We start from the raw sequence: 24,510 nt of genomic DNA, 5'->3' as shown, positions 1-24,510 counted from the left end.
ATTCATCTGAAGGACTTAGAGTTTAAATATGACCCCAAATCTAACTGAAATTGGAACATATAATGAAAACAAGCTCAATGTGAAATGAATAGTCTGTTAATCAGATCATCATCATCATGGCGGCATTTAGAGTTCATTTAGATTTTTACTGACATGTTTCAGCTGAGCAACTTCTACATTCCAGTATTTCCTGGGAAGAGTCTCACAGCGACAGCTGTCTCAGGGCCTTAGAGCATCAGCCTTCGTTATAGGACCAGACACTAACATCACCTCCTGTGGGCCTCAGTATTCTCTCATCTACTGTAGTGCTATCACATGATTTTTAGCATCTCATTTCATACCAACTCATTCCCTCTATACTCAAGTACACCTCTGGCCTCATGGTTTGTTGTTGACAACTGTATTATCAATATTTTCTAATTGTTTTGGGTGCCGCCTGTGACACAACTACATGTGTTGTTGGCCTGCTGATTTCTAGAACAGGACGTGATGCTCTGCAGTGTGAAAGCTGTTTGTATAGTTTGAATGAAACTTTCCACAGACATACAAACACAAACATACAGCCTTACAAGGCATCTTTTGGAGAATTGATTATGCTAATGATGAAATCTCATGATGTGCACATCCTCATGAAAGGGGGACATGAAGAAATTGAGTGATTTAAAGGAAGTTTGTGTGCTTAAAAGAGCTGAATCCCACATGGAATGCCCAAAAAGAAAGTGTTTTAGGATAAGAATACGAAAATCTTTTTGCATGCAGGATTTTGTGTCCGTTTTAAAAGATTAATCAGGATTCAAACAAAAATGAATGAGGACGAAAAGGAAACAATTTCTCGTATTGTCGTCTATTCAAAACTGTACATGTAGTGGCTTTAATGCAACATGGAAACTAAGAACACAATTTAAGTGCACCGTGGGGCCGCGAGATAAAAGATGAGAAAAGGGAGAAATTTATTAAATCGGGTTTAACAGGTGCAATGTAATAACAGAAAAATAGATTCTTTTATCAAATTAAAAACACATGCCAAGATCTTTAAACGTGCCTAATGAACCATATGCAGAATGTCACACATATTTAAAACTAGAGTCAAATCTGGGGTCAAACAAAAACCCTACAATATTTCACCTGGGTTGGGAATTCAGAGGAGAAAACTGCACAGAGCAACCACTAGAGTTTATCCAGGTGTGGTTTATCAATTTACGATGTTTCCATGACTGAATAGCTAAAAAAAAAATCACATCAGTTTAAATTGACTTTCTACAAAATTACGGAAGGAAATTCTGCACCTTGTATTTTGGATGTTACGGAAGCTTTGAAGATTTACTTTTTCCCTCTGAATAAGACATTGAAATGTCAAGACATTTGTTTTGGGGGAAAACACTCAAACACAGTAATTCTTTTAGCAAATTATGAATGGTACTCGCATGTTGGCATGAAGTGGGCAATTAAAATATTGGTATATTTGCAACAAAACATTTGGTCTGAACAGCAAAACCAAGTAAATACCTAATAAAGAAGAAACTGCAACAAAAGATTTTGAAGATATCTTATTCGTGTCACCTCACTCATCAATGAGCCTACTGCTCACGAAGATCCAAACTCTGAGGTAAATTCAAGCGCTGAGCATCAATGAGCACACTTCTAAAAAAAAAAAAACAACTCCCTTCATCCCTCAAAAAAGAGCCGGGTTTCAACTCTATCCATCCATATAAATTAAATGACAAAAATATAAAGATGCTCCAAAATCAGAGGTCACCCACAACTTGCTCTGCATTTAAGTTATGGATACAAGCTTTCATGACCACATGCGTGCACATGTGGGGATGCGTGTGTCAAACTACATGTGGTTGCTTTTTGCTATTGTTGCCAGAGGGGATGCCAGAGGAAGGGAAACGGTTGGTTCCAACTGTTGGGATTTTGGTCTTTCCATCGTGTGCGTGGCATCAACGTCAAGGCTTTGTTGGCTGGATGGACAACAGGCTGCCGAATTTGAAATGCTGGATCACCGGGAATTTCTCCAAACACTGGAGGAGGGAGGAGAAAAAGGAGAAAACACAAGCAAGCATTTAAACAAGCCCTTAAACAGTGTCACAACGGAACAGTAATGCGGTTTATACTTAAGTCTGGTCTAGACCTGCTCTGTGTGAAAAGTGTCTTGAGATAGTTTGTTGAATCTGTGCTATATTAATAAAGATTGACTGATTGATTGATGTATGTACAGCGTAGGCTTGATTTATATTGTGTCAGTTTTTGCCTGCTGATGGCACAACTGTAAGATTAGATGGATATTAGATGGATGTATGGTATGTGAGCTTGAGTTACAAGTTTGTCTCAGTAGACTGGAAAATGAATCAGCTGCTATCGTTTCATTACTCCAGAGATATCGGTACTGGAGTTTTTCACATCCAAATGTTCATATTAGTAAAACTAATAGCTTTTACTAAACTATAGCTTGTCACTCACTGTGACACTGCGATGAGCACGTGTGTGTTACTAAACCCGAGGCTTTCAACTTCCTTATTGCCGTCTTCACTACCAACTCTCTCTACCACCACCACCAACTTCTAGGAGCAAACACAAGCTGCTCAAGCTGACCAGTCACAGGTGTCTCCATCGTCGCCACACATCATGTCAACAACACGTCACCCAGAGTGGCTCTCATCAACACCTCCCTTTTTGGGGGCAAACAATCCCTTGTCTCATGTAGAACACAACAGGAAAAGCACTTTAAACTGGTTTAAATTAATAACTCACTGCCGAAGAGATGCGGTGCAGATGGTCGCACCAGGATTAAATCCCAAATCACAGGCTGCTGTGCCACTTATCTGCCAGTGTGTGAAACCAGTCACCTGTGTTTTAACCCTATATCAGCTTAACTTATTTTAGGGGTGCAAAGCCAAACCAATTTTACTCTCATGAATACTAACAGCCGGCACATACTGCAGAGCAGGACAGCGGCAGTGAGCTAACAGCTGTATAATTAACTCATAGCTTCATGAACATGTAGTAATGGCTGGGTTCTTTCTAGGCAACTAACAGTCACTGATTGAGGCTCAGGCTAACCTTAATTTATAAGCTATAACATAACGTTAGCTAGGTCAATTGTCTGGCAACAGTGCTATTGCTGCTAACATACTATTTGTAGAGCTGGACTGACAAGTAAAATATTTCACTGGCAATCTGCTAACCTGAAGACTCACTAAGGTATACATGGGTGTCCACATAGGACAGCTCTGGCCACCGAGTGGGGGTTACCGACCCACCTTATTGCACCAGCTTGATGCTGGAGAATAGAGGACCATGACTGAAGATTAATCAAATTAATCTTTTCGATGTACCTTGTGTGTTTTAGGTCAGGCAGAGTGGACCTAAATAAGTTGTCATGAGCCCCTTTTCCACCGCAGGAACTTTTCTCATTTACCCGGGATTTTGAAAAACCGTTTCCACCAAAATTACCCAGGGAAAAAAACTTTCCCTCAACCCCAAACTTTCCCTGAAAAGGTTCCTAGTAGCGAGGAGGAACTTTTCAGATTACCCAGAATTCTTGAGGGGCGGGGCTGTGTGCTGAAGAAACGCTGATTGGTGGAACACACTTGCAGCATTCTGCACTTCCATGTTTAAGCCAGTGTGGCTGCAAACTGGTTCATTTCATTTCTACAAGCTTCACTTCGTTTGCGTTTTGATCATTTGGAAAATGGAGCAAAAGAACAGACGCTACGAGAAGTGGAGGGACATGGTCGAAACGACTGAGGCTATGGAAGAATAGCCGTCAAGCTGGCGGAGCTAAATGTAGGACACATGCCGAAACAGATTCGTGAAAAGTTGAAGAAACGTAAGCAAGATTATAAGAAGCTGAAGGACCACAACCAGCTCGACACCATACTGGGCCACAGACCGGCATATTCTGGCACCCCCCCCATACGTCATCAGCCTGATTTGAATAAATGTTCCTGAACTTTGAGGTGCGGTGGAAACACAAACCACACAGATTACCAGGAATTCTTTTACCAGGTAAATAAATTCCTGGTAATAACAGTTCCTGTGGTGGAAAAGGGGCTATGGTGTCTTACACTATTTTACATTAAAGTTTGTAATTCCCCCAGTAAGCGGAGGGCCACAAAGTTCTCAGATGTGCTGATATAGTTACATTTTTGAGAAGGCCCACATTAGCCATGACGGCTCCAAAGTGTCAATACCCCTTGAAATAGCAGCATAGAACTAGAAATTGCCCTTGGGGGTCACGTTTGGTCTTAATTAATTTTGCTTAATTTTGCTGCTATGGACATCATCCCCTTCAGTCAGAAAGAAATAATGGTCAAAAATAAAAACTAAACTGATCTTGTGATGATCTGACTTGTAATAAACTGACTTTTTCACACACCACTCTAATGCATTTTCATATCATTATTTCAGTTACCCTATTTACCCACAATCACAATTTATTAAGTGGATCAAATAGAAATAGCTTTTCATTCATCTTTGTTTGAGGTTTGGTGACACGTCCTTGTCGTTAAAACACTCAGACACTGAGCACAAACCCAGAGAGTTAACCTTCACCTAAAGTGTTGCTGTTAACTCTTCCCACTGGCCTTTCACTTTGAGCGTGTTCAAAATGGCTGTGGACCAGCCCAGAGGAGGCCCTTTGTGCATACGGACATGGACCCAGTTTTAGAGCAGGGTGGGCGTTTTGCGTGTCTGCTGTGGGGGTTGGGAGGCTGTGCTGGGGGAACATAGTGGAACTGAACTCTTGCGCTCAGTCTGTCTTTGCAGTGACATCAGTCATGATCATCTGGGCAGAACTGGGGTGGAAAAATATGCCTCAGAACTTTGAAAATTTGTAAAATCTTCAAAAGGGTCATTGAACACAGATAAAATCAAAATGCATATAAACATAGAGTTTAAATAATATTGCTGAAAAAGTAAACCCATCAACGATATTTCTCCTAACTTTATCCAAATTTGTATATTTATTTGTGTCCCACAGAGCGTAAACGGCTTCACCAGTGTTTTATATGTTTTAGTCCATGCTGCCTACACATGTACTGCTGACCATCTACTAGGGCATACCATAGTGTTTAAGGGATACGTCTGCTCCTGTCCTCCTATATTTTTCTTATTATCAATAAATCTCACTTGCAGGCTCAAACCAACAATGAATGTATCCTACAATCAAGTTCTGTTATCCCTTTGTGCCATAGAGCTCAAAAACTATTAAAAGCAAGCCCCACTGTTGCACTGTTGAAATGTTCCTTCGTCACTATTAAGACACGCTGTAGTTTATTTGGACTCACATACATCGTCCTGCTGCACCAAATACTCATACTACTAGAGCACCAAAGGCAGATTAATACGCAACTGGAAATAGTCCCCAACGAATGCACTTCCTATTTGAGTAACATTTGATAAAATAGTGGCCAGCTGTGAAACTAATGTAATAATGAGCCCTTTTTAGCAACACAAGTTTTATAGATTTACCTCTGCAGCAGGAACCAATGTGCCACAGACACGTAGGAAAATCATAAGTATTGAGACACAGACTCTTGAGATTTAACGATGAGAAAATACAGAATAACACCAGCCTTCTGATATCTGATAAATGTGTTTGAATGGGTTGTCTTGAACTTCCCTCTAATACATAAAATTAACTTGATGAGACTTACAACTAGCTTGTCTTTGACTATTTAACACAATTTTCACTGATGAATTATCCATCTCAAGCAAGTTTCGAGTTTGAGCAACTTGATTTTTTATTATTTAATGTATTCAAATGAACTGAACCCAACAGCTGCCTGAAGTAAGAAGGAAAAAGACTTAACATAACTGGCAGTAAAAAAGCTAAATCATGCTTAATCTGCTAGAAGGGCCCTTTAAAATGTAAAGGTGAGAGCTTGGCGGCTGATCTTCTTTTCAGAAAAAGACAAGACAAGTCAAGTCAAGCTAAAAGGCCAACTCTGACATGTGCCAAACAGGCATCAAGGCCTCAGAACTGCCTCCACTCTCACAGAAAACGGAGGATTCGGCTCTTTCTAGGTTAGTACAACTCTATGCCCGAAACCCTGTGTGGGGCCACAAAAAGGGAGAGAGGAATGTAAGTCTGCTGATGGTTGCTCCAGGCTTGGAGGAAGGTTGGGACAGAGGGAGGGGAGGATTTAATGAAGGGAACGGCAGAAGAGGAGGGGGAGGGAGAGGCAGACAGCTTGGCCCCTCAGCTCTTTGGGAAGACTCGCAGGCTGCTCTGGAAAACACAGGATGTGGGCATGCAGGCGGGGAGAACGGGTTTAGACATCCCCCTCCAACCCCACCCCCAACCGCCCACACAGACACACACACACACACAGTCAGAGACACACACACACACAGTCAGAGACACACACACACACACACACAGTCAAAGACACACACACACACACACACACACACACACACACACACACACACACACACACACACACACACACAGTCAGAGACACACACACACACACACACACACACACACACACACACACACACACACAGTCAGACACACACACAATTCCATTCTCTCCATTCCTCTCTTAACCCTTTCCTGCCTCTCTCCTCTACTACCTAAAGAACCGGCCTGTTTTACCCATAACGAACCTGGTCACAGTTGGCTTTAAGCAGTAACCTGCTTTCTTAAATGTCATGTAAACACAAAAAACACAGTTTCGGTAATTGGGGGGAAGGATTACGAGAAATCCAGTTTACACAGCTACATCTCTGTTCCTAGTCTGACCAGGTCCTGCTTAGCAAAGTTTCTAACTGGGCTTGTATTTTGGATATGTGCATTTCAAAGCCTTCATGGGAAGTATTACACGTAGCTATACCATTTGTATACAAAATAATACAGTTACAACTGAAAGAAATATGAATAAACAAAAGAAGTCAAGTCTAATCACTGCAAAAGCTGCAACATCGCAAAATATGATGTTAATCTTTACTTCAGACATTTCTAAGGCGTAAGCAAGACTAACTCATTAGCAAAGCTGTTTGTTTGTAGCTAATTTCATGATAATCAGTCCAAAAGTAGACAAAAGATTACAACCCCAGAGGAGTCAAGGGATGACTAAGTCATGAATGATTGTTGAGACATTCCAGTCGAAGCCGTGGTCTAGAGCCTCACTGTTAGCATGGCTTACAAAAAGGTTTTGGAGGGAAATTCACAATTCCAACTCTAAGAGGATAAATCTTAATCATTTTGTTGATTGACAGACTTTTTATCTAGCGCCACCATTGGGTGAGATTTTTGGCATATGACTGCATTCTTGAAAAAATAATGATGTCACGTCCAGCTGTACTTTGTGTGTAGCGCTAATTAGCAAATGTTACCATGCTAACATTCTAAACTGAGACTATGAGCATGGGGAAAATGATACATCTTCTACACATCGCCATGTTAGCACTGTCAATGTGAGCATGTTAGCATGCAGGCGTTAACATTTAACTCACAGCACAGCTTAGTGGACGCTAACAGTGCCACTAGCATGGCTGTAGACTTGTTTTCAAACATTTGCTGAAAAGAAATCATGGAAAAGTATTATTACACAATCTCTAATGACATTTTAGACACAATTCAGTTTACTTGTACTATGAGCAGTGGCTTTGTTTGTGCAGGTGATGGAAAACTCACCCAGTGATTTAAACTTCGGTTAACTTTGGCAAAAATTTCACACCATTTTGAAAACCATGTCCACAGTGCTGACTTAGAAGGAACACAGTGAACTGGATAAATCTATATCTGTGTCACACCATTCTTTTGTATATAACACTGCTGTGCTGAAGCATCCATCAAAGATGAACATACTGCTGATTCTCTTTAGTAAGAAATACACCGTACCATGTAAGGACAGGAGGGTACAAACACATTCCCTTGAATGAAAGGACTGGTCACACAGATTTCTTCTATAGATTTTGTATTTTTGCACTTCAGATGTTAAACTTTTCAATGCAAGTTTGAATTTTTCGTTTAGTTTTCATTTAGTTCAGCCTAGTATTCAAGCAATAAACTACATTTCTGATGTAAAAACTGCATTAAGTCTCCCTCCACCAATCTGTTTATCAGAGTAAAATTCACTGGAGGACTGAACTGATTAGTGACAAGAAAGAGAATGGACCCAGCGTACCTCTGCCTTGTACATTCTGATCAGGCCCTGGTTGACTTTGGACCAGGAAGGAACAGCGCTGATGTTCCACAGCTGGTTGGAGTGTTCAGCAAACGGACCTGTCTTCATCTATGCAACAGAAAGAGGGACAAAAAGAGGGACAACTCATCCACACAGTGAACTTAATGACCAAGTCAAACTACTACTGGAACTGGATTTCACACCTTGTTTATGATGTTTGACAAGGAAATGTAGTATGTTAATTATTGCAATGAAGCAAATCCAGTGTGTTTATATAAGCTGACAAAGTGTGAAAACTTTTGAATTTCTTTAGCAATGACGCTTTGGTCATCCTGAATTGAATCAGTTCCAAAGCTATAAAATAGTGAGCTTATTCATGAACAGTGATTAAGTTTTACTGGTAGAATGGTTATAATGGTTAGAAATAACCAAATTCAAGCTGACTGGAGCTTCTGTTCAAAATCAAACAACTGACAAACATTTTATATCCATCTTTACAATACTATAATCAACATTTTTATATTAATGGATCACATGCCATTGGAAGAATGATCACCTAACTCTGCAGTTCAACTCAACAGAGCTTTATAGCATCCTTCAGTTCATTGTGTTGGTTTTCTGGACCACAACTTGGTTTCAATTCACTGTAACCCCTTTCATCATTTTCAGCCACAGCAGGCAGGTGTTTTCCAAGAAAAAGCTCTACCTGCTCAGCATCTATCAACACACGCAGTTGCAGACTAGCTGGTAAACATTGTGGAACATTTAGTACCTAAAGAGTCTGATGTTTTGGTGGAGAGCTAAAGAGTTTGAATACTGGACTCTCATTCATCGGGTGGCTGGAGAAACAACTCTAAATCCATAATGTTTCTCTTTGCCTGCCGGATGTGTGAAGAACTAAAGCCTACCACGCTTGCCATATCAAATGAATGGATGATGATGCTTTGTTGGTAAAACGCTCAGTTATTACAAGTTTCACATAGAATAACCTTTGTTGTCAATATACACACACTCAGGCATCATAAAGCTCATACCACTTGATCTAATAAAGAAAGAAAATCTTTTCACGGCAGGGAGTTCTGTCCCTGTGGAGTTTATCGATGTTGCTGGCTGGCTAATCAATGACTGCAACTACGCCCTCCATCACCCAATAGTGCCTCTACTGATGATGTTTGGAAATGCAACTATGAACTGTGGAAATGATCCTAAAAGCACATAGAATTTGGTTTGCTGTGAAGAAACACTTATTTTTTACTGTCTCTGTTTAAGGTTTGTTGACCAGATGATGATGATATTCATAAAATGATGATGAAAGAAACAGACTATTTACCATAGTCACCAATGGAAACATGCGGAAAAGCTACTAATTCTATTACTCTGCTTTCAGCAGGATAATCAATGCAGGGGAAAAGAACATGCATAACAAAAGGCTGATTAGGGTTTCAATCATCTATAATAAATTCTGAAAATGAGTGTGTTAGCTTACAGACAGACAACAAAAAGTAAGGATGCACAGAAGAACAATAGGTACACTGTCACTGACTGACAAAACTGACAAGACTGACAAAAGGAAATGTATGAATTCATAAATGTATGAATGAAGCCAAGACTATAGACCGTTTTCCCACCATTTTCTCCCACGAGGCATACGAACCCAAACCCGACCCTGGGACATCAATCTAACAACCCCCTCCTTTTTCCATCCCCCTTCCAGCCCTCCTCACACGGCTCTAGACACTTTCCAGGGCCTTGCATGAGAACACGTGGGGGAAGGGCGAGGAAGAGGGAGGAAAGGGGGTGGAGACAGCCCGTATTCCCTGGAGGAAGGAGTGATTCACAGCAGCATGTGAGGAAGGAAGTGACTCATGTTTAGGACGAGGCACGCACACACACACACTAGAGCCTTGTGTGTGGATTAAAAAAAGAACATGAGATTTAAGTATCCACATGTGTGTGAATAGTTGGGCTCACATATGGGGTGTTGCATGCTTACAGACCCGTCTGAGCAACAGTAAACAAAAGAGGAAAAACAGGCATGCAAAACTGTTAAGGAGTCAAAGATCCATGAAAGGACAACTTAATAAGGGAAGCTATGAATACATAGCATGTTACGCTGATTTGACCATTGAGAGTTAACTGGTGTACTACTGTTGCTATGGTCACTTGCAGGTAAATAAAACTTGGATTTCGAGCCAGAATGGAGATTACATTGATGAATGGAAGCACATTTATGATGTCCCATTATTTCACCGGACACCTACTAGCCAATAAGAAACCGTATTGTTGGTATTGTCTGTCTCCAGGCAACAACAATTAGTTTAGACTACTTTGAATCTAATGGACTATTTTCAAATGGGGTTTTTCTTGTTCACAGTCATTTATGTGCTTATTGCAAATAAAACAGTAAGCCAATAATATAATTATTGACCTGACAAAGACGTGACTGCTGAACATTGTCTATATCAGGTGTTAGGGAGGTGTTAGGGGGAGATACATTTTTTATGTTTAGCTCAGATATGGAGCTATCAAGCCTCTGAGTTTGCTAATTCACCATTAGCTGCCTTGTTATTAAGAGAGCTCTACTGTCCCCCCTCAATTATAACATTCATTGAATGAACAAAATTATATACAATGGTGAACAAAATGTCAAGGGGGAGGAAACAGAACACTAGAGAGGCCCTGATTATTTTTGTTATGCTGATCCACAGACCTGAAAAGTACCAGTTTTGTTTCTCTGCTCCACAGAACAGAATCCCAAAACTTCTGTGGCTCATTTATATGGTTTTTGCATATTGGAGCCAACTTGTCTTGTGCTTTTGGGTCAGTAGTGGTGTACGGGGGCGGCTGTGTCTCAGAGGTAGAGTAGGTCGTCCTCAATCAGAGGGCTGATGGTTTGATCCCTGGCTCCTATGATCCAGCATGTCGAATTGTCCTTGGAAGTGTCCAGTGTCCAAGACACTGAACTCCAACCTGCTCCTGAAGCAGCTTCAATGTGTGAATGTGTGTGAAAGAACAGTCTCCTCCAACTTAGATTTCTGCTGAATGAATGATGTGTGAATGTGTGAAAGAGGATGTGATGGAAAAGCGCTTTAAGTAGTTGAAATGACTAGAAAAGAGCTGTACAAATACAGACCATTTACAAGGCGGCCCGAAACTCCAGTGGCGTCATTTGTATGCGACACAAACACAAACACAACTGAGGACATGGAGTGTGTTTGCGTGTTGCTGTTTACCTCGTTCACAGAAATAATAAAAACCCATGCAAGCGCTGGGAGAACTTGCTCCCAATAACTCCAGAAAGGACAGAAAGGTTCAAGATTAAAACCACAGAAAAAGAAGAAAATGACCAATGAACCAATGGAACAAGAAAACATGGCATTTAACATTTTGATGGGAATTAGTCACCTTAACACTAACATATTAAAATACACTTTAATTAACAGGCTGTATAAAGTTGAACTGAAACATATAACTTTGACTTGATGTTCATAGACTATAGATCAATTGCTTGAATCAGACTGAATATTAACCCTCAAACAATTCCAAACTCATCATCACTCAACTACATTCCCTAAATACCTAGCAGCATGCTAATAATGGCAATGTTGACCGTAACACTACTTCCAAAGTGAAAAGAGACTTAAATAAGACATTATACTAATTTCCAGGTTCATGTTTGTATTTGGGGGTCTTATTAGAATACTTTTACACGCTGTAATGTTCAAAAAAACACATGATGTTTCCCCTTTATACTACTTTAGAAAGAGGGCTTCACCGTCTTTCTAAATGCTCTGATTTAGCTCCTGCCTCTTTAAGGCCCCCCTTCGGAAAAGCCCAGTCTACCCTGACTGGCCAGCTCCCATAAGCCTGAGCAGGCACCACCCACCAACTCCCGCCTAAGCTCTGCCACTGTTTCCAAAGGGGAGCTACCATAGACTGTATAAAAAGTGAAGCCAATGACCAGCAGGGGGGGGACTTTGTGAAAAGAAGTCTGAGTGAATGGAAGTTGAAGTTGATGAGAAAATTACCCCACTTCCCGCTAAAGGTATTACGTCAGTAAACATGTTCCTAACTAATGGTCTCGGTCTCTAGTTTGAAGTCTTCTTCAATACAGCATGATGTTCATCTAGTACATTATGGTCCCATTTAGAGTAAAACAGACGATAAAGCAGGGCGTGCTTTAGGTCGGGACTACATTGTGACTAACTAATGCCACGTTTCCACTAGCACCTACTCGGCTCGGCACGGTTTGGTTGCGTTTCCACCAGCCCTACTACCTGGTACCAGGTACTATTTTAGTACCTCCTCGGCCGGGGTTCCAAGCGAGCTGAGTCGAGCTGTGAATGTGACGTCAACATACTGCAGGCCACTGATTGGCCAGGGAGCGGCGTCACTTGAGTCGTGAGAGCGACTCGTTCACAAGAATCAAACCCGCCGTTTTTAAAACCCTGGAAACAGAGACCGGGCGTTTTTATTATTTCTGTGAACGAGGTAAACGGATACACGCAAACCAAACGCTCCGTGTCCTTAGTTGTGTTTGTTTGTGCCGTATACAAATTATGCCACCGGAGTTTCGGCCCGCCTTGCTATGACAACCCCGCCCACTTTGAAGTGGTACGCTTCTGTAATGGACTCTGTCGAGTCGAGCCGAGTAGAGCTGAGTAGGTACTAGTGGAAACACGCCATAATTAGAGGCAGTGTTTGGTTGCGTTCACACCAGAGCTGTTTGGTCCGCTTTAAACGGACCAGAGTTCGTTTCCTCGGATAGCCCGCTTCGTTTGGGCAGGTGTGAAAGCTCATCCGAAGTCTGGTGCTGACCGAACAAGCGAACTCTGGTCCGCCTGAAAACGTGAGTCTTGGTTCGCTTGCAAGGGAACCCTGGTGCGGTTCGCTTACAGTGGGAAATGCAAACGGACCATCCAACGAACCAAAGAGAGGAAGTGACCCAAAGAGAGGAAGTGAACCAAAGAGTGACTTAGAGCGACTCCAGCACGAATCCAGCGCAAATCCGAAGAAGCAGGTAAACAAAGAAAAAGTTGGAGAATGTCTCGTGGGCAGACGTGGAGTAGTGAGGAAATTACGGACATATATGCGATCTGAAAACTTTTAAATCCTTGCAATACCTCGCTTGGCATCTGTGTAACCACAGCAGCACGTCGTAGTCTCTCGCTGCAACATGCTGGATAGCTCGCTGCCTCGCCTGCTGCTCATACTGGGCAGCTTCTTTGCGAGAAACCAATTAGGTTTGAACACCAAAGTAAAAACAAAAATCCCAAGACTGCATAAATTTGGTGTTGCTCCATAGTTTGTTTTGGGGCTGAAGGGGGTAATAAAATAGAAAATATCACACCATATAATGAACATCAGATTCTTTTATACAAACATAATCTCCCCAAAGAATTATCAGATTTGGTCAATATCATTATAATTTGGGGCAAATATCACATCCACTCGTGTAAATGGAAAAATAAAACCACCTCAATAGTCTGGTTTGAGAATGAATTAAAACATTTTTTTGATGAAGCTGCCTATGTACTGTAAGGAAGAATGCAAGTACATGTTTCTATTGAGAGATTGTAATAAATAAAATGACAAAATAAATAAAGCCGGCTGAAGGGGATGGATTTCCGTTTTCGGTCCTGGCCAATCGATGAGCCGGGTTTTCTTCTTCCTCTTCTTCTTTTCTTCCTGGTCAGTGCTTGTTTTGGGCAATACCGCCCCAAACGAGCAGCTGTTGTAACTGTTTGACGTTGTCCAGGCAGTTTGGTCCACTTTCAAAAGTGCAGTGTGAAAGTGAACCAAACTAAATGAAGGTGTGACATTTTTCAGCATTCCCCGCCCAATCGAACCGAGTCCGCCAGACGGGATTTTTGGAGTCAACAGCAGAACATTTTGCATGCTACACTTATCTTCGACATCTTAGTTTTGCCAGAGCTTGCAAGTTTTGAAAAATGGTGGACAGTGAGGCACTTTCAGGTTTTCTGTGTTCAGGAATAGTCAGACTACTGAAGTCGTAAACGAAGTCACATGATCATCAGGCCCCTGATGTCACGGGGGGCCAAATATCTAAACAGAGTGTTTTTACACACATTTCCTGAAAGATGAGCATGCAGAGAGGCCTCCCAACATGCCTACCTCATGTAAATGTTATCATGTGATGGCACTGAGCCAAATTAATGAAAGAAGGTCATGCTTTCAACTCTACTGGTGTTAGCTTTTTTTCAAAATGCAGTATAGGCTAGGCTCTAATCCCAGCATTTCATAGTTGGAAGCCTTTCAGCCAAGATACATTTCTGATATGCATAAAAAAAAAATCATGATTTCCTTTAAAACTGACCGCAGTGACTGCAATACAGCAGTAGGCTACTTGGTACTGGTGCAATGCAACAGTTCTGTATGTCACAGAGAGAGCATTGCCATCTCAGTGATCAGCTGTAATGGCATCCACAGCAGTCGAAGGTGTTTGTGAATCGTCTATATGGCCCACCACCAGTCTGTTGACCAGTGAAGCTCGACTAACTGGCTGTTTGACTGGCTAATTGTTTCGGCATTAAAGATTAGTCGCACCGAATATAGACAATGAAAAAGTCATGAAAAATACAAACTGACTAAGGCGACATAAAGGCCCTTCTTGACGCAACAGCAGCATCCTTTCATGACCGTTAGGAGGGGGAGAGGTCAAGCTGCAGCAGGAGGAGGAAAAAGAGGGAAGGAGGTGGTGCTTCTGAGTGGGAAGGAGGAAAAGGATGTAGCTGCTCTACCAACGCCCTCCTCTGCTTTCCTCCCCTCCTTTTCCTCCAAAAACCAAAAACAAAGTGCACAGTTCCTGCTCTGGCATTTTACCAACAGAATCCATCTGTCTTTCCCCCGTCTTCCTTGTCCTGGACAAAACCACATTCAGCTGTAGTCCACCAATTTAACCCCAACTAGATCAGAACAATGTCTACACAAGTACACTTGGTACAGTATATACATACCAAATATATCTTAATATGTAATTATTTAAAGACTCCCCTTAGGCAAGGAATCTAAAAGTAAACTGTGACAGGTCATAGTAAGTAAAAATGAATGTTAAAAATTGGTACAGACATTAGAAGAACTCAACCACACAGTGAGGATAATGTCCATTAGGGGGCAGCTTCCATATTTGGGTACCTCCACATGTTGTGTTGCAGAATGGACAGATAGTTTACAGTCACCCTTTGGCTCAGGAAACAAGAATAAAAACCCTATGGTGAAACAGCAGGGAAGCTGTGAGAAAACCTGCTGAGCCCATAGCTGCCAACCAAACTACCCCCAGTTTATGGCTAATTTACAATATTAACTTACAAATGTAGCATTTAGCAAGTTATTTTTCACAGCTGTGAGCATCACAAACTAAAGCCCATTCTCCAAGTGTGGAGGGAAGGGTGAGGTGGCTCTTAGAGGAAGAACCAAAAACATAACAAACAGTATCTATCTAATATTTTCAAATCTATATCAAATCTTGACGAACGACAACATGAGGTGTGAGAATTCTTCTTAAACCTGCAATCATTATTTAGGGCTGACATAACAAGCCGTAAACCCAAATCATGACATATCATCACCTTATAAAATTGTTGTGTTGGACATGTTAGCAAACATTTCCCTTTATACACACCCATCGGACACGGAGCAACATTCTCATTCCTGTAGAGTGGTATATGTGGCCACCTTATGAAAGTGAGAACAATACTCACTGTCACAATGTTCTCCAGCTAGTTGCTAACTTTGTCCGCTGGTGGACAGATTGCATACAGTGGGTTTATCAGACCTTGTTGCTGAAAATAACTGCCTAGTGCTGCTGGAAAGGAGACTGAGGAGAGCAAAAAAGTGGTACAGTTGTGGAGTGTAAAGCCAAAACAATGAACTGAGAGACAGAAAGCCTTTGCAGAGCTGAGGGGAACTGCGGTGGACGTAGACACTGCAACGTCACCCGTTGGTTTGTGGACTACTGTTTTGAAGCCATACACTGCTAAACCTCTATCCTGATTAACAGGTTGCAGTCTACACAAAGGGACTTCAGACTAGTAAACCAGTGGAGTTGCCTCCTGCTGGCCATGAGAAATTATGCAGTTCTGCATTGGCTTTACTTTTCAGATGTGGAAACCACGTCCACTCTGTTTATACAGTCTATATGGTTCATCTCTAAGAAAGACAACTGACAGTCAGTCAGTATACCACAGGAACTATCATTTCTAAGGTGAGTATGCGTACATATGAGGGAATGCTGAATATATGGGGCAGACTACAGAGATCACGAGAATCATGAGTTCCTGATGAAAGTGAATGATAAAAAAGAACTGAAATGTGTGTGTGGATTGTGTTGTATTCCCCTACCTCATTTATGAACTTGATGCAGTCCAGAAACATGTAGTCTTGGTGATGGTCGTTCACCACCCTCTCATCAATGAAGTGCCGAGGCTCCACTGTTGGGTGATCTGAAGGAAGAATGAGCTGTAAGTGCACATGTTCACCACCAGCTGTCACCATTTACCTTCCCATTAACTGAGCTCAGCCTCATTTCCCAGCACAATGGAGAGGAGTTCGTCTATCAATGTCATGTGGATTCTCACATCTGAACCACTTACTGTTACACAGAATGAACACTACAGCGATAACTTTCAATCAGCGTAGCAGAGTTGTCTTCAACGTCTCATCCACTTGTCTTTGTGCCGCGCGACAGCAGGAAAAGCAGAGTGGCTGAAGTCCATGTAGCTGCTTCAGTTTCAAGGTCCCGGTACTGTTCATGATGGCTCATTGTCTGTTCAAGTGTCCATGAAAGCCGCAACAGAGACATTGCTAATGCTATTAGTAATACTTGTGCTTTTCTTACTGGAATAACTCAAAATAACTGCTAGGAAAGGTCACATTGTCTGTAACTGTAAAGATCAAGTGCCTTATTTTAGCTTCAGTTAATTCCATGTAAAGTGCTAATGTAACCAGAGATCCTCACAGAAAGACTGCTGATCAAACTGTGGTGCGGTTTTTGTTTTTGTGTGAAAGAAAAGCAGACCAACTACAGGATTTCACGGTGATGCTGATACATGAGTGATTTTAGCATAAATTCAAAAACTATACTACTATTAAATCCATTTGCGGATTTTGAACTGTTGTGGAGTCCATAAGCTGTAAGTCATGTATAGGTTACAATTAAACCAGATCATTTGGTAAGATGTGTGTGCAGTGATTTTCCCTGATCAACTGATCAGTGAACGAGCAACAGGGTTTTCCTGAGATTTAGCCATCTTGATGCGCCACATATGCACCTGAACAGCCAGGCAAAGGGACAGACAACCGGATTGAGCCGTGGACAGCCCCAGATTTGACATTAAGGTGCCAGGTCCCTTCATAAATACCAATTATTAAGCACCCATGGTCATCACACAGCATTAGGTGCCATACGCTCTATGGCACTGCAGCAATAAATTGATCAATTATTAATAATTGTTAATCAGTCAGTCAGCTTGTTTGCTATTCACCTCCTGTACGTCCACTTCAGAAGTAATAAAGGTTTTCTCAAGTTTGGAGTCCAGTGCTCCACAGTCTTAAAATGCTGGCCCTGCAGTCTCATGCCCTTTAACGGCACAAGCTTTCAACTTATGAGGATAATGGGATTCATCATTCTAAGAACACAGGTGGTTTAGGAACACGTCATGAATGTGATGTAGTCTTTTCTTAGGACCTTTCTTACAAACGCATTTCAGAAAAGACTTTGGGATATATGTGAGCGAGGCCCAATAAATCATTCAGTCCGAGTTACTCCTGACTTCACACCAACCAGCAGTTATTAAAACCATTCTAAACTCTTGTCACACTTTCATACATGTGAAATTCTTTGTCTTTGTTTCCACCTACATGTATTAATTGCACACTCACACTTCTGTTTCCCATTCTGACAGCGTACCATCACATCATCCCATGTGCCAACCTGCATTACCCCATCAGCACCCCCCTGAGATGCAGACAGCCCCATCATGCTTGTTTTCTCTAGTTGTTACTGAACTACTGTAGCCAGGCTCTTACCTATAAACTGGGAGCTTCCCCAGATGAAGGGCAGAAACTGGAAGTCATCCAGTCCCCAAACGCCCTGACTTCCAGCCGGCTCCATTCTGTAGGTCCTCTGTAACTTCCTCATCACGGAGAGATACCTGCAAAATCAAACAGGGATGTGGAACAAATCTACACAGTCTTATCCTGTGTTAATAATGTATATTGTTATATTTTACATTATCTGGGAACTCAATGTTAATGTTAGATGGATAAAATAACTAGATGGAAATGTTTAGCGAGTGCATTGTCTTACATTAATGTAAATAAATGTCATAAAGCAGTCCTGCCTGCAACACTGCCCACAGTAGCCACATAGAACCAATATCATCACAATGTAAATGCGGTTAGCTACAATAACTAATCCGGGGGGCTAATTTCTGTCCTTTTTTCCAATAGAAACTGTAGTAGGTTTCTGACTAAATAGTGCCCATTAGCAGCACACTTATAAACCAAAGTTGTAATTTTCTTTACTATGCATACTGACTGTTTGCAGCATGCTTTATTTAGTCTCTTTTCCAGTGTGAACACACTACATACTCACAACGTGCTTAGAATTAGTATGTAGGATGGATTTGGGACACGGATGTCAGTTCATGAATCTCTGCAATGGTGGTGGGAAATTAGCATGAGCAATAGTCAGAACGTACACAACAAACCTGGTTAAAAAAGGATTGTGTATTAGAACAAGGTAAAGACTGTGTCATGCCCTTACAGTGAACAGTAAAGGCAGATGTGGAAAACTATACAGTGGTAGATGAACTCATACACACAGTGGAGATTAGTAGTCTTAGGAGTCTACAGCCCTCTAACAGCTATGGGAGATTGTAATGCTCATCTAATAATAATACATTTGATTTATTTATTAAATACATTAAAATTAGTTCATCATCTGAGGATCATGAATGCCTGCACAAACCTCATGGCAATCCATTCAATAGTTGAGACATTTCAGTCTGGACATACAGTCCCCTCCAAAAGTATTGGAAAGTAGTATTCAAATATTCAAATGAATAAAGTATTCAAATGAAGAATGCAACAGCCTGGTGAAGTCAATGGGTCGCAGGCTAGATGCAGTTACTGCAAGTAAGGGTTATGCCCCCAAATATTAAATGTTATTCACTTTAAGTTAATTTAATAATGTCTGTTCCAATACTTTTGCTCACTTGAAAAGTGGGTGGGTTCAAAGAAAAGGTGCTCTGTCCTGAGTTGTTTAACACATCTAGATGTAAATACCACGAAATAAAAGCTGGAATTCTGAACTTTTGTCTCATTTTCATCTTTTGATCTGAAACCCAAATGTCTTCAGTATACAACAAAAACAAAGGAATTGACCTCGCCGTTCCAATACTTTTGGAGGGGACTGTAAGTGGCTTACAATCCATAGATGGGTCTAAAAGATCCACACGTGTAAAAGCTCACCTGTTGAAAACCTTAAAAACAATAGCCAGCTGATCATCCACCCGAAGAGCTCCGACCTTACAGAGACAGCAGAGGAACGCAGCAAAAGCAGCTTCATGACCTGAGGAAATAAATACACATCACACTGGACGATCTGTCGAACATTAACAGGATCGTGTGCAGTCCATTTGTGCTCCTGTCACCTGTGCACCTGTCTGGATTTGACAGTAAGATTAAGAACAAAACTTGACAATATTAATCAAGCTGCTTTTAACGGTTACTATAAAACATGCTACTGCTATGTGCAGTCATGTTACTCTTAACGTACATAACACTACTACTGACATTACTCAGTGCTTCATTATAAACTATAGTGTTCAGTGTAATTTTAATAGGATATTTGGCCTTTTGTCCAAGTGTGTTCGTTGCTAAAGCTTTTGACATTTGGCTTACATATATTGCAATAAAACCTTTATAATCCAAATGAACTCTTTTGAGATGAACACTCAGTCATGTATCTCATTTAGTCTCATCTGTTATAGCTTCACTTTTATAGGAATGAATGCCTGCCGCCTTTGTAAAGCTCTGAATCAAGTCGACTTTGTATACAATAATGTACTGCATCATTGCGCCTCCTTGTGGCCAGCCATACAGTGTACCATTGCAGTACACTTCTGATTTCATACTGTCCCTTAACTTCTGCTGCACTACTGATAGTGCAGCTTCCTGAGTGCTTTGTATATAATTTTAGTATTGGACTGAAGTGAAAAACACACAAACACACAGCACTCCTACCTGTACCATAGTCTATTCTGGTGGCATTCCCCACAGATTCTTTCAGATAGACGGCTATCTCCTGAGCAGCAGCACGCCTGTCAGCGGGGAGCACTGCTGACACCAAGGCCTCTGCTTCCTACACACATACATACACACATACAGTCATACAGTGCATGTGTGGCGGTTACAGTCTGATTTAGGGTGAACTGAAATCAGCTAGATGTGACTGACCTACAGTATTTACAGTTTTCTGTGCTGCTCAGTTCACGTGGTGTTGTGAGAAAATGATGCGCAAAGCTAATGTTGATTCTGCTTCACTTCCTGCATGTATCAGTTTAATCTTAATCAGTACCATACGGAGAGGTTTAAGGATTTTACATCTCGGAAAATCTACAACACTGGCATTGGTATGAGACATTGGAAAATCAGTTGAATGTTACTCTGTCTGGCTCTCGGATGTAGGTGTGTGTGTATATGCGCTAACCTGGTCTAGCTTGGTGTACCAGGTTCTGTAGGCCTTATTACCAAAGCGTGACGGCTGGTCAACAGGCGGGGTCTCATTTATCCATCGGTCCAGAGTCCCCAAAAGGTCTAGTAACTTCTCCACTGTCTGTCACACAACGAGAAAACAGCGACTGTAGCAACACTGTTAATGATATTTATCATAATCAGCATCACATGATGGGATTAATCAGGATAAAGAGAAACAACACAAACAATGAACCAGCATAGTTAGCTCAGGGGTGGCTATTTTGATCCGACACACAGGCTGGATCACTCATCTGAGCCTGAACTGGCTTAACCTCTGTGATCATTTACATTGGGTTTCAATTAGCAGATGTCAGTTCTCATTGGCATATTTTCTGTTTCTGCCCACAGTCAAATGAAAATGATGGAATATGAGAAACAATTATTTCCTGGCTCATAAATGCGTTGTGAAGGAGAACACTGACTTTTGTCACCCAAACATCGAACTCGATCCAATGAACGTTGTGAAATGTGGTTCAAAGCTCCAATGAACATTGACATTTTTTGTCAAACTACTATTTTCAAGGTCAGCAATAATTTTTTACACACATATTGTACATTACTTCATCCTTCATATGCACAAGTGGTCCGAAATAATTGTGTGGTGGTCAAAATAATAATGAATCTGTATGTGATCATCACATGATCTTAATTCCACTTTCTCAGGGGTTTGTACAGTTAATCGTGTCCGGCTCTAGGCTCGCCACACTTGATCAGCTGGGGACCACTGTTCATGAATGGTAATTAGACTGTACAGCATCTTTCTAGTCCACTTAAAGTGTGTTAGCGTGACATCCACATTCACCCATTCAGAGATCATTCAGAAGGAATCTAATTGGATAGATGACTGTTCATTCACACTCACTTAAAGTTGTGTTTTGGGAGCAATTTGGTGTTCATAGTCTTTCTTAAGGACACTTCAGATTCCCCGTTCCTAAGGAAGTGGATCCTTGGCTTCTCTCCACCAGCTCAGTCAGCTGCCCAACCCCTTTGGTTGTTCCATCATCTGCACCGGCCCTGTGTCAGTGCCGTCTTGAAACCTGCCAGAGTGTGTTGGAGGGAGGCTTTGATGGCCCTTCAGAGCCCACAGGCCTGTTCATTGTCGTGATGCCACTGCCCTACACCCTGTACTCTTCCTGCTCCTTCATGTTCCTTGTGCTGGCTCTGGACCACAAGCTGGGAGGATCGCCCAAAACAATTTCTGTTATGGTAAATGCTAAGTGGTCTGTCTTTGTTTCTGTTTGTCGCCTATGAGAGTCCATGTAGCAGCAGCAGAGAAGAGACGGATTGCACAGATAAGATTTTTCAGTGATCAACACAGCCAACCGTGGAAGGTTATTGTTGATTGGTTTAGATTTGTTAGGGCCTTGCTGTGTGTCTATTATGTATATATTTTGGGCGGAAAATTAGGTGCAGGAAACACTGAAAACAAGCAGTCAAAAGACAGTTCAAATCTGCATTAGCTGATCTTTTTATACTCAGAATAATAAAAATAGTCAAAATTCACTACAAAACCTGCTCAGAATCTGCCATTGTATGTCTGTCCATCTTATTGATGCAAACATGCTTAATTCACGCACAATCAACCAGTAAAGTCCGTAGGACCCTTCAACACTCAGATGAGTATTCGAAATTTAATCTTGTGTAACAATTGATTACCTCATATGATGAGGTAAAACTGTCCATGTCAAGTTGTGAAACTGCGCCCCTTAAAAAAAAAGAAGCATTGCGTCTCTTATTCTTTCAATAAAATATGGGCATGTAAGTATTGTTTTCACCATCCTATCATTTCATCCCCAACAATAATAATCATGTGTTAATAAATCATTGATAAGAAAGACAACATACCTCTGACACTTTATATTCACATGTGAGCTTCTTTCCCTTCACACCTTCATTCAGTGTCAGAATGAAGCCCATGTAGTCAGCATACGCCTGTAAGAGGTAGATGTAGGTTGAAAACTGGAATATATCAGGATGTGTAGTCAGACGCACTGTAACAAGAGCTAAAATCAATATTATGATATCAGTGGGCAGATTTTTTCTAAATTGATGCTGATCACAGTAAGGCAAATGTAAGGCAAACCTGTTCACACATGCACTTCAGGAATGAGATCGCTTCAATCATTTTCCTAAGGTTTTCATCATAATTAGCTTGGAATCAATCTAAGCAACAGAATTCTGCAAACCAGAAACCATGAGAAACCCTCTCTAAAGAACTACAGCAATCAAACTAGAGGTGTGAACAGAGCCAATGACTGCTGTTAAGAGATTAAGTCAACACAAATTCATCTTTAATAAGAGACAGGTGGGGATTAAAGGCTGATTTGAGAGACGTGTGCTGGTCCCAGTCTCAGTGTGATGCTGAGTAAGGCCCACATTTCTAGCCATGCTTTTAGCGTGGTTTGGCACTTTTTTTACACAACATGGAAAGTCAGACAAAAACAGATGACATGTTACAACCTACTTGAGATCGCTTCCACTTGCCCATGTCAGGTACCATGCTGATTTCTTTCTTGGGTATCATGAAGTTGTCACTGACTGTGACTTCAGGTGTGTCAACCTCAGAAGTGGACCCTAAATAAGGTATGTAAAGTCACTTTTCTTAATCTGCACATATATCAAAACCCCTATTCAGATTCAATCCAGTTTATATAGACAGCAAATATACTTTTGGCAGCTAACATCAGGTTTTCCACATAAGTGATACTGTTAATTTCATGCACTGTCTACTATTTACAATAGATTTATCAGAAAACACCTACATTGTAAACTTGAGTCTAACAAACGTGTATGTTTGCCAGGAAACGGTGGCCTCATGAAAAGATGCTACTGAGTTGCATTATGGGACATGAAGTATTCAGTATTTTCGGTGCTTGGCCCAAAATAGGGACTGAAATCCAGCGTCTTTCAGTCTGTGTTACTTCCACTTTGACAATTTATGTTCATATCTGTCTCTCGTGACTCGACCACCTGCTAAAGTGAAACACTACATTGCTGAGGTAGCCCTCTGATTACAGCTTTTAGTCGGTGAAGTCTTGTAGCTGCTTTGCTTCGGTAAAGAGTGAGCGTGGAACAGTTCAACCCTCTGACTATGAACAGATTCACGAGTAAACACAACAAACTCTCCAGTAGATTCACTCTACGACTAGCGAACATAACCCGAGCAGTGAAGCAGGCGACGGAGGTTTTTAGGAGTTTGAAGACTCCTTGAAAAAATACAGAGTACGACTTCAGTGATCAATGAAAGTAAAACTACCGTTATAGCAACTTGGCTTCTTCTGACTACATGGAAGCTTTGCCTGAGAACTGCGGGCATCTGCGTTCTGGCTCATTTAACGAACAAACCTCAGGTTAATTCGTTAAATGTCCCATGTGGCAGTGTGCTGCACCTGCTAACGTTACTAGTCTTTCACGCAAGACAGGAAAAGCGACACAGGACCTGCTACAGCAGCGCAGAAGCATCCAGCTAAGCTTTACCTGGCTGCTGCTGTGTTTCCGCCATGGCGACGCTGACTGTCTTCTTCGTGGGTTTCAGGCACGTTTAAAAACAGCCGCGGCTCGTTACTGCCCCCATTGCTCGACAGGGAGA

General features: G+C 41.4%; 2 protein-coding genes across 2 annotated transcripts in view; both read right to left on the bottom strand.

The window, feature by feature from the left end:
- thap1 (THAP domain containing, apoptosis associated protein 1) overlaps positions 1 to 24,510 on the bottom strand; it is a 107,877-nt gene that overhangs the window by 5,686 nt on the left and 77,681 nt on the right. The gene's annotated exons all lie outside the window — the stretch shown is intronic.
- Positions 932 to 24,424, bottom strand: ptpa (protein phosphatase 2 phosphatase activator). The gene is made up of 10 exons (XM_070850531.1): positions 24,399 to 24,424; positions 23,386 to 23,495; positions 22,767 to 22,853; positions 20,875 to 21,000; positions 20,409 to 20,526; positions 19,635 to 19,734; positions 18,189 to 18,313; positions 16,503 to 16,603; positions 8,142 to 8,249; positions 932 to 2,024 (listed from the first exon to the last, which is right to left on the bottom strand). The coding sequence occupies exons 1-10, from the start codon at positions 24,421 to 24,423 to the stop codon at positions 1,950 to 1,952; spliced, it is 975 nt and encodes a 324-aa protein (XP_070706632.1). The 5' UTR covers position 24,424; the 3' UTR covers positions 932 to 1,949.

The sequence above is a fragment of the Pempheris klunzingeri genome, chromosome 19 (genome assembly GCF_042242105.1).
Source record: "Pempheris klunzingeri isolate RE-2024b chromosome 19, fPemKlu1.hap1, whole genome shotgun sequence".
NCBI classification, from domain to species: domain Eukaryota; kingdom Metazoa; phylum Chordata; class Actinopteri; order Acropomatiformes; family Pempheridae; genus Pempheris; species Pempheris klunzingeri.
This window is presented reverse-complemented; position numbering and strand designations above follow the sequence as displayed.